Source organism: Euprymna scolopes, chromosome 32 (assembly GCF_053919585.1).
Source record: "Euprymna scolopes isolate OS-2025 chromosome 32, ASM5391958v1, whole genome shotgun sequence".
In the NCBI taxonomy this organism is placed as follows: domain Eukaryota; kingdom Metazoa; phylum Mollusca; class Cephalopoda; order Sepiida; family Sepiolidae; genus Euprymna; species Euprymna scolopes.
Window position 1 is genome coordinate 95,019,926 of NC_136513.1, and position 13,550 is coordinate 95,033,475.

General features: G+C 33.1%; 1 protein-coding gene across 1 annotated transcript in view; it reads left to right on the forward strand.

Moving 5' to 3' along the window:
• LOC145256508 (1-phosphatidylinositol 4,5-bisphosphate phosphodiesterase beta-1-like) overlaps positions 1-13,550 on the forward strand; it is a 146,414-nt gene that overhangs the window by 113,381 nt on the left and 19,483 nt on the right. The window contains exons 25-28 of the mRNA XM_080115479.1: positions 6,997-7,129; positions 8,773-8,847; positions 8,997-9,112; positions 9,963-10,097. Coding sequence (XP_079971605.1) covers positions 6,997-7,129; positions 8,773-8,847; positions 8,997-9,112; positions 9,963-10,097 — 459 coding nt within the window. The remainder of the gene's footprint in view (positions 1-6,996; positions 7,130-8,772; positions 8,848-8,996; positions 9,113-9,962; positions 10,098-13,550) is intronic.

Here is a 13,550-nt window from a genome sequence, read left to right on the forward strand (position 1 = left end):
CAGAGACCAAATGAAGACAGGAAATGTTTCTGAACTTCAACACACGGAAGATGAAAATAAAACACAGGTAATGAAGCAATTAATAAAATATGAAACATACAAATTAAAATCAATAAAAACTTGGAAGATACAATTTAATTAAGCAATAAAACATAGAAGATACAATTAATAAAATAAAACATGCAATATACTATTTAAAAGCAATGAACCATGAAATGTACAACTTTAAAAAAAAAAACATTTAAAATACGAACAAGTCAATGAAATATGGAAATATAATTAAAAATATTATAAAACTTGGAACATACCAGAAAATTATTCGATAAAACATAGAAGATGCAATTTAAAGTATAATAATACATGGAAAATAGAATTAAAACAATCTGCAATATAATCTTAAAAAAGCATAATAGAAGATTGATAATGCAACATAAAACTGTATAAAACATGGCAAATACAATTGTGAAATAATTTAAACTTCGGGAGATACAATTTTAAAATAATCTCAAACATATAAGATGCAATTTAAAATGAGACATGTCATAGAATTAAATTAAAGAACATAGGAGATACAATAAATAATACAATAAAACATGGATGACACAATTAAACAATACAATAAAGCCTGGATGATACAATTAAATAATACTTGAATTATACTATGAAATATTACAATAAAACATGAATGATACAATTATAAATGGAATAAAGCATAAATGTCACACTTAAAATAATGCAATAAAACAAGGATTATACTATTAAGTAGTACAATAAAACATTGATGATACAATTAAATAATTCAACAAAATATGAAAAATACAATTACATAATACAATACTATATGGATGATACAATGAATTAATACAATAAAACATGGACGGTACAATTAAAAATACAATAGAACATTGATGATGCAATCCTTTTTATGAAAATAGCTCTAGACAAGGCATGAAGCCACTTGATGTAAGTCGCTAAAAAGAAAAAATATATTATTTTAAGATGAAAAACTTGTCAAGGATAAGTGTTAGTGAATAGATTCTGACCCAGAAAACAGCAATTCTTCCCCTTTTGTCAGAAACATCGCTGATAGAATGTGAGGACTAAAGGACAAAATAAGGGGATCTAGAGTTTTCAATAATAATATAATAAAACATGAATGATACTATTAAACAATACAATGAAACATGGATGATACAAACAATATAATAAAACATGGATGATACAGTTAAATCATTGCAATAAAACATGGATGATACAATTAAATAATACAATGAAACATGGATGACACAAACAATATAATAAAACATGGATGATACAGTTAAATCATTGCAATAAAACATGGATGATACAATTAAATAATACAATAAAACATAGATGACACAAAGAATACAATAAAACATGGATGACACAGATAATACATTGAAATTTGAATTAAGGAAACTTTTTTCTGTTTATAAAGGATATGATAACCGCTTTTAAAAAATAAGTTTCCTTTGCCATTTTGTTGTGACTTGCACATTTTATAAAAATATTTGTTGCTGATTATCAGTATTTAGTTTTTATTTGGTTTTTTAAAATTTGATAATAAAAATCAGTCACTTTTCCCCAAAATTCCTCGCTTTCCCATTTCTTTTTTTTTTTTTTTTTTTCGGCATGCCTGTCCCTTTTTGGTTTATTTTATTTTTCACATTTGCTTTATTTTTTGTTTGCCTTTTAGTATAGTTTTCCTGTGTAAGTGAAGAGAGAACAATGTTGGGTCGCCATTTTGCAGTAGCGGTTGCTGCATAGATATCCTTCCTCATGCCAATCTTTCACAAAAAAAAAAAACACTCGACTAGCTACAACCACTATCAGCAATTTCCCCCACTCTCTACCGGCACCTAAATCTAGACGTAAATTCCATAAACAAAGCTTCTTTCTTAGAACTACCTGCCTGTGAAACTCTGTTCCACTAGGTTGCTTTTCAGCTAACTACAACGTGGTCGTCTTCAAGTCCAATGTAAACAAGTCCTTGTTGAGTCGCCCTCTTAAATAATCAAATTTTACCCAAGTTCCACTATCAACGATCATTATGCTGTTGTCTCAGTGACCACGTTACACTTATTAACATTTATCCTCGAGTGGTGTTCGGGCCTTGATAAGTGATAACACCTTTGTGCACAAAAAAGAAATCCTACTTGACTTATTTTTTGATATGAAGAAAATGGGTTACCAAGTTTTGGTTAAAAGGACAAACTTGTATCATCTAAATCAATTTTATTCGCTTTCATCCGCAACGAGAGAATCCGCAGTGATGAAATTGGTTCGGAAAGAATTATGAAAAAGAGAAATATGGAAGATATGTTCGTCAATGAATATGTGCTATAGAAATGGAATTGAGTCCAAGTCTTTTACCTCACCTCTCACTCAAGTCACGACCAGAGGCGAGGGACCGGATATGACGTCAGGTCAACTCGACGCTCAAAAGGATGACTGTTCATAAAATCATTGGAAAAGATTTAGGCGGAAGTACTGTCCCACACAAAGGTGTTCCAGACAAACAACGTATGAATCGCTCTGCTAATAACAACATGCTTAAGAGACAATAGATTCCCCCTGTATGAAGGATGCTATAGTGAATAAGGGATTGCGCATCCCCAGCCCCATATCTTTTGAACTGACATTGGCTGAGCCTATTTTTATGTCACTTTTAACAAAGCTAAGAGTAAAATGTGCAATGTTGCGATTTGGTAACCCGTGTATTTCAGGAACTAATGTAGAGATCTGTTTGCAGTTTGTTTTAAAATGAAATGTAAAAATAAGCTAATGTAGATATTCGTTTGCAGTTTGTTTTAAAATGAAATGTAACAATTAAGCTAATGTAGATATTCGTTTGCAGTTTGTTTTAAAATGAAATGTAACAATTAAGCTAATGTAAAGATTCGTTTACAGTTCGTTTTAAAATGAAATGTAACAAATAAGCTTATGTAGAGATTCGTTTGCAGTTCGTTTTAAAATGAAATGTAACAATTAAGCTAATGTAAAGATTCGTTTGCAGTTCGTTTTAAAATGAAATGTAACAAATAAGCTTATGTAGAGATTCGTTTACAGTTCGTTTTAAAATGAAATGTAACAACTAAGCTAATGTAGAGATTCGTTTGCAGTTCGTTTTAAAATGAAATGTAACAATTAAGCTAATGTAAAGATTCGTTTGCAGTTCGTTTTAAAATGAAATGTAACAATTAAGCTTATGTAAAGATTTGTTTACAGTTCGTTTTAAAATGAAATGTAACAATTAAGCTTATGTAAAGATTCGTTTACAGTTCGTTTTAAAATGAAATGTAACAACTAAGCTAATGTAGATATTCGTTTGCAGTTCGTTTTAAAATGAAATGTAACAAATAAGCTTATGTAGAGATTCGTTTGCAGTTTGTTTTAAAATGAAATGTAACAAATAAGCTTATGTAAAGATTCGTTTGCAGTTCGTTTTAAAATGAAATGTAACAACTAAGCTAATGTAAAGATTCGTTTGCAGTTCGTTTTAAAATGAAATGTAACAACTAAGCTAATGTAGAGATTCGTTTGCAGTTCGTTTTAAAATGAAATGTAACAACTAACCTAATGTAGACATTCGTTTGCAGTTCGTTTTAAAATGAAATGTAACAACTAAGCTATCATGTCATGCTAATTTCAGAAATGATGATTATTTCAAGAAAAGTAACAATAAAATATGTACAATCTGTAAACGGTAATAACGTTTAATAAAGTTAACGGTAATAACGTTTAATAAAGTTAACGGTAATAACGTTTAATAAAGTAAACGGTAATAACGTTTAATAAAGTAAACAGTAATAACGTTTAATAAAGTTAACGGTAATTACGTTTAATTAAGTTAACGAAACAAGTTTTACTGCACTTACATGACGTCTTAGTCTTTCTACGCTGATGTTGGTGTCAACATAAGCCATGAATGCGTTACGATCATCAACGTCATCAGATTCTTCACTGACAGTCGCAGCTTTCTTCTATATCTTGACAAAGAGCTTTTTGTTCATCTAGAACAAAACGGTGATCAGAGGCATGCGCAGAGGGTACAAAAGTGTGCAGAGCCTCCATGTTAGCCAGTTCGTCTTTTTTTTTTTTTTTTTTCAACATATGCAGTGTTGAATCGCCTTCATAAACATTGGATTTTGACCGTGTTATCTTCCAACCCACACTCCGTGTAGAGAGTTTGAGGAGCACATTAGTAGATATAACTTGTTTTCTCTATTTCTGGCGTTTGGTACTGAATGGTTTTGGGGATCTCATATTAGATATTCCAATGGCTCACAGTCACGAATACGTTACTATTTCAAAGGTTGACTCATTTACCTAGTTTCTCTCATCTTAGCTAAGTATTTCTATCATTCCAGATCTGTCGTCAATAACATGTATTGCAACTATGCAGCATCGCGCATGTTTACAAAAGTAGAGAAATCCTGTTAGATTTATTATTATGTTTACTTGTGTACTAATATCATTTACAGGAAGGTATGAACCCGATTTTCCGCCTCCATTCTCGAGTAAATATTTTAATAAAAGTTTAATAAGCCCTGTGAATTTCAGTAAGTATATTATAAAAATAAAAGCAAGTTTAACTATGTTGAACTTATTTGCCTTGAATTATGTGCATACTATAGAGAGCTTCGCCATATGCTTGAAAACAAATTTCTCATAGTTTTTATTTACCATAGTTTTCAGCCAGTCTTTCAACTGTCAGGAGTGACATGCCAATCTCAAATCTTTGTTGGTCGGCATCTTTATTTTTCTTCAATGAAACCTTCTTTATATGATTTATTTACATAGCTGGAGTATGGTAGCCGGGGGGGGGGAGGAATATGTCGAAACCATGTTAATCTCTTTATTTATTTATTTTTTAATAACGTTGTTGATGGATACATTTATATTAATTTCCTTTCTGATATCTGTATTTGGTTATCATTATGATTACTGTTTCCACTTCACTTCCGGTTGCTCCTCCCGATGTTAAGAATTTTTTTTTCTGAATAATGACGTTATTATTTAAAAAAAAAAAAAAAAAAAAAAAAAAGAACGCTTCTTAACATTGGGGGTGGGGGATTCATTCACCTATTCTGTACTTTCACCTAACAATTCCATTAACAAAAGATACAAGATCAATTAAACACAAAGGAGTAACCGGAAGTGAATTGGAAACAGTAATCGTAAAGATAACCCTGCATGTCTTTGTCTAGTTCACAAAGTTACTCCAACTGTCTCCCTCTATTGTTGGGGATTCTCTTTTTATAATCGCAAAAGTAATCCCACAATTCAATTTGGCATAAGATTAATTACGGAAACCATGAAACCTTGCAACTTGTTTTTAGATTCCAGTTGTTTGTTTGTTTGTTTGTTTGTTTGTTTGTTTGCTGTCACATTTTAGATTTTTTTTATAGAAAACGCTTCAGACAAAGCGTGACGCCACTTGATGTAAAGATGATTATAAAAAATGACAGAAGATACCTATTGACCTTAGTCTTGACAAGACGAAGATTATAGACAAGGGGAGAAATGGTCAGCAGGAAGTGAGTTCCACAAGCCTGCAGTCCTTGGAAAGAAGCTACTGGAATAGGAAGTTGTATTACAATGAAGTATTAAAACAGTGAATTGATGAAGACCACTAGTCCAATTAGTTAAATGAGCCACAAAAAAAGAAGCAGAGAATAGATCAGACAATTCTGAAGAACACATGTCATAATAGTATTTATAGAAAAGACTGAGGGTAGCAACATCACGTCTGTGTGAGAGAATGTGCAGTGAAGAAGAAAGGATGAAGCCAATCAAATTACAAATACGTTTCCGTATTTTATCAAGAACCCTGAAATGGGGCAGAGATTCACCAGTTTAAAAATGACAACAGTACTCCATACATGGTCTGATAGTAGATGTCGATCGATGCCTCCGTTCAGTCTCGAGAGACAAAGGATACCTCCTGTAGGGGCAACTGTGCATGTAATTGTGAGGCAAGGGTTGCGCAATCTCCAACCTCACCTCTCCTGAATCGGCATTGCTTGAGTCCAGTGGCAATGAGAAATGCTAGACGATTGGAAACAATGCCGAGATAAGCGGAGAGCACTTGGAAGTCCTAAATGGTCACCCATCTGGCACTGGCCAGGCTCATCATTGCTTAACTTCGGTGATCTGATGGGAACTGGTGTGTCAAATGTGATTATGCCGTATGTATAGTAGATTTATAGACAGAGAATAAGCTCAGGTGTGAGAAAGTGTTTAAAGTGATAAAGACTTTGCAAGAATTAGAACGAGCAATGGATCTAATAAATATATTCCAAGGAAGATTTGAAGAGAAAGATCCAGAATTTTCAGAGTTGATTTCTCTTCAAAAGTACAGCAATCCATAAATATCTCAGGAAGAAAAGGGACACGCCTACGGTTGAAAGACACAGGCTAAGTCTTAACTGGCTTAAACAAAACAAGCCATTTTGTACCCCAATCCACAATTGAATCCAAGTCAACCTCTAGATTATCTGCATGTTTCAACTGATCCAAGAGAGATGGGCACAAAGCAACAACAGAACAGAGGGTGGTATCATCAGCATGGATGCTAATTTTATGAATCATATTCTATGGAATGTAGATAAAAAAAAGTTGGTCCTCGAATAGAGCTCTGACAACAACCAACATTGATGAAAAAGAGACAGCATCCAGAGTTTCTATTTACTTACCTCCCTACGAGGGCAGAGTTAGACACCAAGGTCGGTTTTTAATGTGGGGGAAGGAACAAAAATTAAAGTTATTTCAGACGTGAAGGATTACTCCTTCACTAATCGAGAATAGATACTGCACTTTGATCTTGGCCCAACAGCATCCAGAGTTACTCACAATCTTTGATCAGAAAAAAAGGACCTAATAATGTAAAGAATCTCATCACAAACTTTTTTGTTTTGTTTCTTGTAAGGCAAGATGTAATGGCTTCTAATGTCTTTTTTTTCTAAATTGTAGAATGCTGCTAAGCCAGTTAAAGGGGCCAAAAGCCCTAAATCCGGCAAGAAAGCATTTGGCGCTGCAGGAAAGAAAGTCGCTCAAGCTAACATTGCCAAATCCGCTCTCGCTGGAGGCATTAAAAAACCTGCAGGTAAACACAAGTGTTGTACATTTCTTTCATTTTTATTTTTTTATTTTTTGTAGTCGAGCAGAATGATCTATCGAGTTTATAAGTTAAAAAAAAATGTAACACTTGTGAGATTAATCTATTAATTTTTATCTAATATATTAATTTTTTTTTTAGTTTCTTTCTTTTTTCTTTTTTTTTTCACTGTTATTGACACGAATATATTTAACTAGCTAGATTTGACAACTAGCTGCTTACCAAAATAGCACTTCTATCTAAAAGGCATTTTGTTTGTGTGTGAGTTCGTTCCCTATGGACTCCAAAACAGCTGGGCCGATTTTTTTTTTTTTTTTTTTTTTTTTTTTTCAATTTCACACAGTGTACTTTATGTATCTGTAAAAAATTGGGAGATTATAAATCTAAAATATAAAGTTATCTGGACAGAGTTTCAAAGTCAGACCCAAATAACAATGAATCTGACATATAAATACTAAATTCAAATTAGCATGTATTTTTTTAAATTTCTTTCTTTCACTATGCTATCTTGGCACAAATATGTTTTATTTTACATCAGTTTCTTTCTAAAAATACTTATTCCGGCTAAGAAAAATTTCAGAATGTTGACTTTTTCCATTACTTATAAAGTAAATTTTGCCAAATGAAATTTTGTTCTTATGTCTCGGCATGTGACTCAAGTTAAAAGCATTGATTAACAATCAGTTTTAAGTGACAGTATTCTGGAGGTTGAAGGTTCGATCCTTACTAAAACCGTTAACAACTAAGAATAACACAATAATTAATTAACATTTCTGCATGGCTATGTAAATAAGAACAATCTACACTTCTGAACGTGTAACCGTGAAGCAAGGGTTGTGCAATCTCCAACCATACCTCTCCTGAATCTCTGAATCTGCTCCGCTTGAGTCCAATGGCAAGGAGAATTGCTCGACGATTGCAAACAATTCCAATATAAGTGGAGGTCACATGCAGCACCTGGAATTCCCAAATGGTCACCCATTTTAGTACTGACTAAGATCAACGTTGCTTAGCTTCGGTGATTTGACAGGAACCAGTGTGTCAACATGAATTATTACTCTTATGGTTTAAATAAAGGTTCAGTCCTAAATTCTTGAGATTTTGATATAAAGATTCCCAATTATTTGGATTCATCGGACTACTGTTGTCATCTTGACTGTTATTTCTACAACGTTTCGGTCGATGTAATCTCCAACCTTCTTCAGGTTTATCTTATTGAACTCAGAAATCTGCATGGAATTTTCAACAGAATCTTTTATTGAATTCATGTTTCGTCAGTCATGTCCTACGTAATAACACTCAAGATGAGAACATTTAGTCTGAAGAATCCAAATAATACGAATAATCAATTCTTATCTAAAGAAATTCAGAAACAAAGATTCCCAAGTTTAAAAAAAATTGCACTCGAAGAACGTCAGAGGTTACGTCAGCCGAAATGTTATTAAAAAAAAAATAACAACTAATATAATGATAGTAGTCTTGATAATCTAAATAAAAAGTTAATACTATTTGGGCGACGACATATTTTTGTAAAGGAATTGGAAATAAAAATAATTTTAACGTGCAAGGGAGATAAATCTGTTTGTAAATTTGGGAAGTTCTGAAATTTAAATTCTTCTTTTAATTTTCAGCCACGCCCGCCAGTCCAACTCCACCTCCACCCGCTGCCGCCGATTCAGATTTCGTTGCCAATTCAAAGATGAAAGGTAACAATTTCTTTCTTTCTTTCTTTCTTTCTTTCTTGCTCTCTTTCTCTCTCTCTCTCTCTCTCTCTCTCTCTCTCTCTCTCTCTCTCTCTCTCACTCTCTCCCCTTAAGAAAACTTTGCATTAAGTGATGACCATTGTTTCTTTCAGATGAGGCAGCAGTCACCGTACCCAAACTTGATGTCTTAAAACAAAATAAAGCTTACACCAAAATCATCTCAAAACGAGACAAAGAAGTTGATTCCATCAAAAAGAAAAATGATAAGGTACAAGTTTTTTTGTTGCTTTATTATTATTATTATTATTATTATTATTATTATTATTATTATCATCATTATCATTATTATTATCATCATTATTATCATCATTATTATTATCGTTATTATTGTTATTATTATTATTATCATTATTATTATTATTATTATTATCGTTATTATTATTATCATTATTATTATTATCATTAACATTATTATTATTATTATCATTATCATTAACATCATTATCATTATTATTATTATTATTGTTATTGTTATTATTATCATTATCGTTATTATTATTACTATTATTATTCATTTAATATTGTTGGATTGTCAAGATTCTCGGCCTCACATGCACAGTAATATAATTTGGAACAAGAAGACACTGCCATGGCTGCTGCAAAGAAAATGAGCCTCCTCTGCCAGGTAGAAAACTTCTCAAACCTGCGAGTATCCTGTACTTCTACAAAGACGTCGTCTCTCGATGATCGATAATCCTAACCCGTCACATCTGGATTGCTTCACCAGCCGCTAATATCTCCCTCTTGGACAGAGTTGAAAAAGTAGTCTCTAATTTAATGGGCCCCACACTGTCAACCAAGCTCCAACCCCGGTCCCATCGCAGCAATGTCGCATTCCTTTGCTTGTTTTTTACAAGTATTTCAATGGAAAAGTGCTCTTATGAACTTGCTATTCTGGTGACCTCCCCCCCCCTCCACTAATGTAACTTCACCCAATCAAGCTGATAGTCAGCAAAATCCCACCCCTTTTTAAATCTTTAAAAAAAAAAATGGAACTTAGAAGAGTTTTTATTCAAATGATAGACAGTGTACATCTCTCTTTCTCGTTTGTTTTTCAGGCTCAGTCGAATATGAAGACAAAGATGAAGTCAGAAGAGAAAAAAATGAAAGACGGACACCAAAAGGCCGAGAAAAAAGCCGAGAAAGGTGGAAAAGATGAACACGACAGACTAGTAAAAGAAAATCAAGAAAAGGTGCGACTTTTTAAACATAAAGCGTATTTCCTTATCGAACCTATTTTCTCACCGAACCTATTTTCCCTGCCAAATTTATTTTATAAAATCTATAGTAGATTCTCTACAGTGCTATGTAGACTATAATGTCTTGTGAACTGAGTCACTACAGGAAGGCATGTGAAACTTCCTTCTGGTCTACTGCAGTGAGTCACCGACTAGAGCAGGCAATCAATCGATTTGATTAAAAATTGGGCAATTTCACTGATTTTGATGACAATAATTGAACGAATAAAAAAATTGTTGATCCTTATTCAGTTCAAGGCAACGTCGGGTCTGTCTGCTAGTATACATATATTTATATATCTATAAAAGTGAGAATGCGTGGGTGTGTGTGAATGTGAGAGGACACTTCTAAATCTATATATACAACAAATTTTTTATCTACAGACTTGAAATTTAGCATATAGGGTATTCAGACATGTGATTAACTTTTTAATCAGTTTTCATCTGAAAAAAAAAAAAACAGGGTTGTTAAGAGGTCAAAATTGAAAAATTGGTATGTGAGAGTCATCAGATTTTTATCTGTTTGTCAACTGTTTTGGTTTCGATCTCAGCTTGGGTTTTTTTTTTAACTTACAAGACGTGAACTGTTTACAAAAAACATAATACTCACAGGCACATGTCTCAGTTTCTTTCCATTTTTTTTAATTTTATTTTTCAAAGGAATTTAATAATGCAAGCAATCTATGAAAGATTAATGCAAGCAACAGTAAACGTAGTCCGTAGTTTTGTTTTGTCTGCGCCAACCTCTCTAACTAGAGTTTCTCAAGTCCTTCGCCACCCTTACTCTTCAGCCAATACTCATCTCAATAATACAGATGAGTATTGGCTGAAAAGAGCTTGATATGGATATCTAAAACGGTCCTAATTATCGGGCTTGAAACCGACGGTACCAATGACTTATTTAACAACTTTCTGTACACGAAATACAAAATATAAATACGCTTTTATTTTTCGGATTTTCCTTTTAATTGAGCACTCTGCTGGATTTCTTTTTCCAAAAAGAACACGTTTAAAAAAAAAAAATAAACGTGTTCACAACGGATTGAAAAACTTGTTGGGAATAGTTGTAAGCGTCTCTAAGGAGTGACTAGAGGGAAGATTTACAGTTCTATGGACGAGAGGTAATTGTCCATCCTTTCACGAAACAGCTGTAAGAGCTTAACGCCAAAATAAGTGAATTTCTATCCATGTAGGTTGTGATTTTATTCAATTGACGTATATATGCTCTGAAAACTCTTTTGAAAATTCATTGAGCTGAGATTATAATAGAGTTGGTATTATAGACAATTATATTCTAAACTTGCAACAGAAAGGAATTGTCGATAAAATAATATATATATATATATATATTTCTTCCTGGATTTTTCACTTGACACCAAAATCAACAAAGTTTAGGTCATCGTTGAGATGACTTGTTTCAGTTATGTATTTGGTCCTGTGCAATTCTAGGAGGTTCACCCTTTACCTTTTCCTTTCGAGAAGATGTTAGATTATTGCTAATCATCTTGGGCACCACTACCGGAGAATAACGGCAGAGCTGCGAAGGCATTTTTTGTTTGATTAGGGTGCTCTTTCACTAGAGTACTGGCTTTTCAAACTCAGTTTCTGATCCTTGTGTCACATAGTAACCTAATATTAATGAGAGGAAGATAAATAACTTTGCTTTCCAAGCCCTTTTGGCTAGGAATAAAGTGTAGTGCCTGTTTTAATGCTACATTTAGTTTTTTTTCTATCCTTAGTCAGTGAAAGAGAAGTCTTTTTTGAATGACACAATTTTTAGTTTTGCTCCAAAAAAAAGACTAAGCATAATATCAGAACAGATACTACACTTTGCTTCTAACCTCTGAAAGTTTGTGTTTTGTATATATGCAAACTTGGGTTGACATTTTTATTGGTTTCTTTTATTGATGAACTGCACGCTATCTCTCTCTCTCTCTCTCTCTCTCTCTCTCTCTCTCTCTCTCTCTCTCTCTCTCTCTCTCAAACAAAATGGCCGACTTTTTATTTATTTACTGAAATCTGATTTCGCTTTTTTGTGTTGTTGACTTTTAGAACAAAGTTAAGAGATGACAAATTTAATCTTATTTTATTCACCTCCATGTCAGGAGGTCCCACGCAAGGTCAGGTGTGGGTTTAATCAAAGTGTTTCTGTGGAATGAATTGGATTTGAACGTGGCACACCTAGGTTTCCAACCCATAGTTATAGTTCACAACATTTATTTAAAATTATGTAAACTTAATTATTTTGGAAAATCATAAATATCCCCCCCCCCCTCTCCCCGTATACTTTTCGGATTGACATTTTTATTGGTGTGTTTTATTGTCGAACTGTTTTCCCTCTCTCAAACAAAATGGCTTACGTTTTCTTTGGGGAGGGGAGATTTATTTTCGTTTCCAGAATGCAACGTAATTATAAAAAACAAAAATACTGAAAAATCTATCTTATGTACCCGTCCCCCCACCCCGGTACGAAAATGTCATATGCCAAAATTCATATAAATTGATTAAGCAGTTTTTATATATATATATATATATATATATATATATATATATATATATATATATATATATATATACACCAAGTTATAGGTATTCAAGAGAGATAACTCATAAATTTAACGAGGTTATTAAGAGTGCTCAATAAAAAAGAGCAAGATATATTTTTATTGATATAAACAAATTTATAAGGCGCGACACTGGACATGTTAATGTTGCGGACAGATGTTCACAAGTCCTCGTCAGGAGACTTTAAAAAAAAGTTGGTGGAAGAATATCCGACCTGGCATTCAACATGGCCATAAAATGATTGTAGTCGGAGGTGAACCAGATTGGAACATGTTCAAACTACAAACAAAACAAAACGAAAAAAAAAAAGCAACATCTTTAAACATGTGTTCCTGGTATAAAATGGCGGCGGGGGGGGGCAAATTCATAAACTGATTAAACAATTTTATTTCCTTAAGTGTTAAATAAAGCCTATGCTCCCTCTATGCTCCCCTCTATGCTCCCCTCTCCCCTGAAAAACGTTCACAGCAAACACTTGTCTAGCTACAACCACGATTTCTCCAACATTTAACATTTTTCCTACCGTGCCTTGTTTGGGGAGAAAAAACAGTAAAACAAAAAAAAAAAAAAAAGAGGAGCCATTCAAGGATACAGGCTAATGAAATTGATAGATTTTCAGTTCTCAGATAAAGAATAAGAAAGCTAATATATCTATAATATAAAGCTAGACGTCTGTGCGTGTGTCTGGTCACGAATAGGCTCCTATATAGTTGACTATTTTAAAAAACTGATTACATATAATGATAGAAGATGTATCGACACACAAGAATGGGTATGTTTGATCTGGCAGAATGGTGGTTCATAAAAATTGTGGGGTCTGCATTCGCGCCTGGCCCCCAAAAT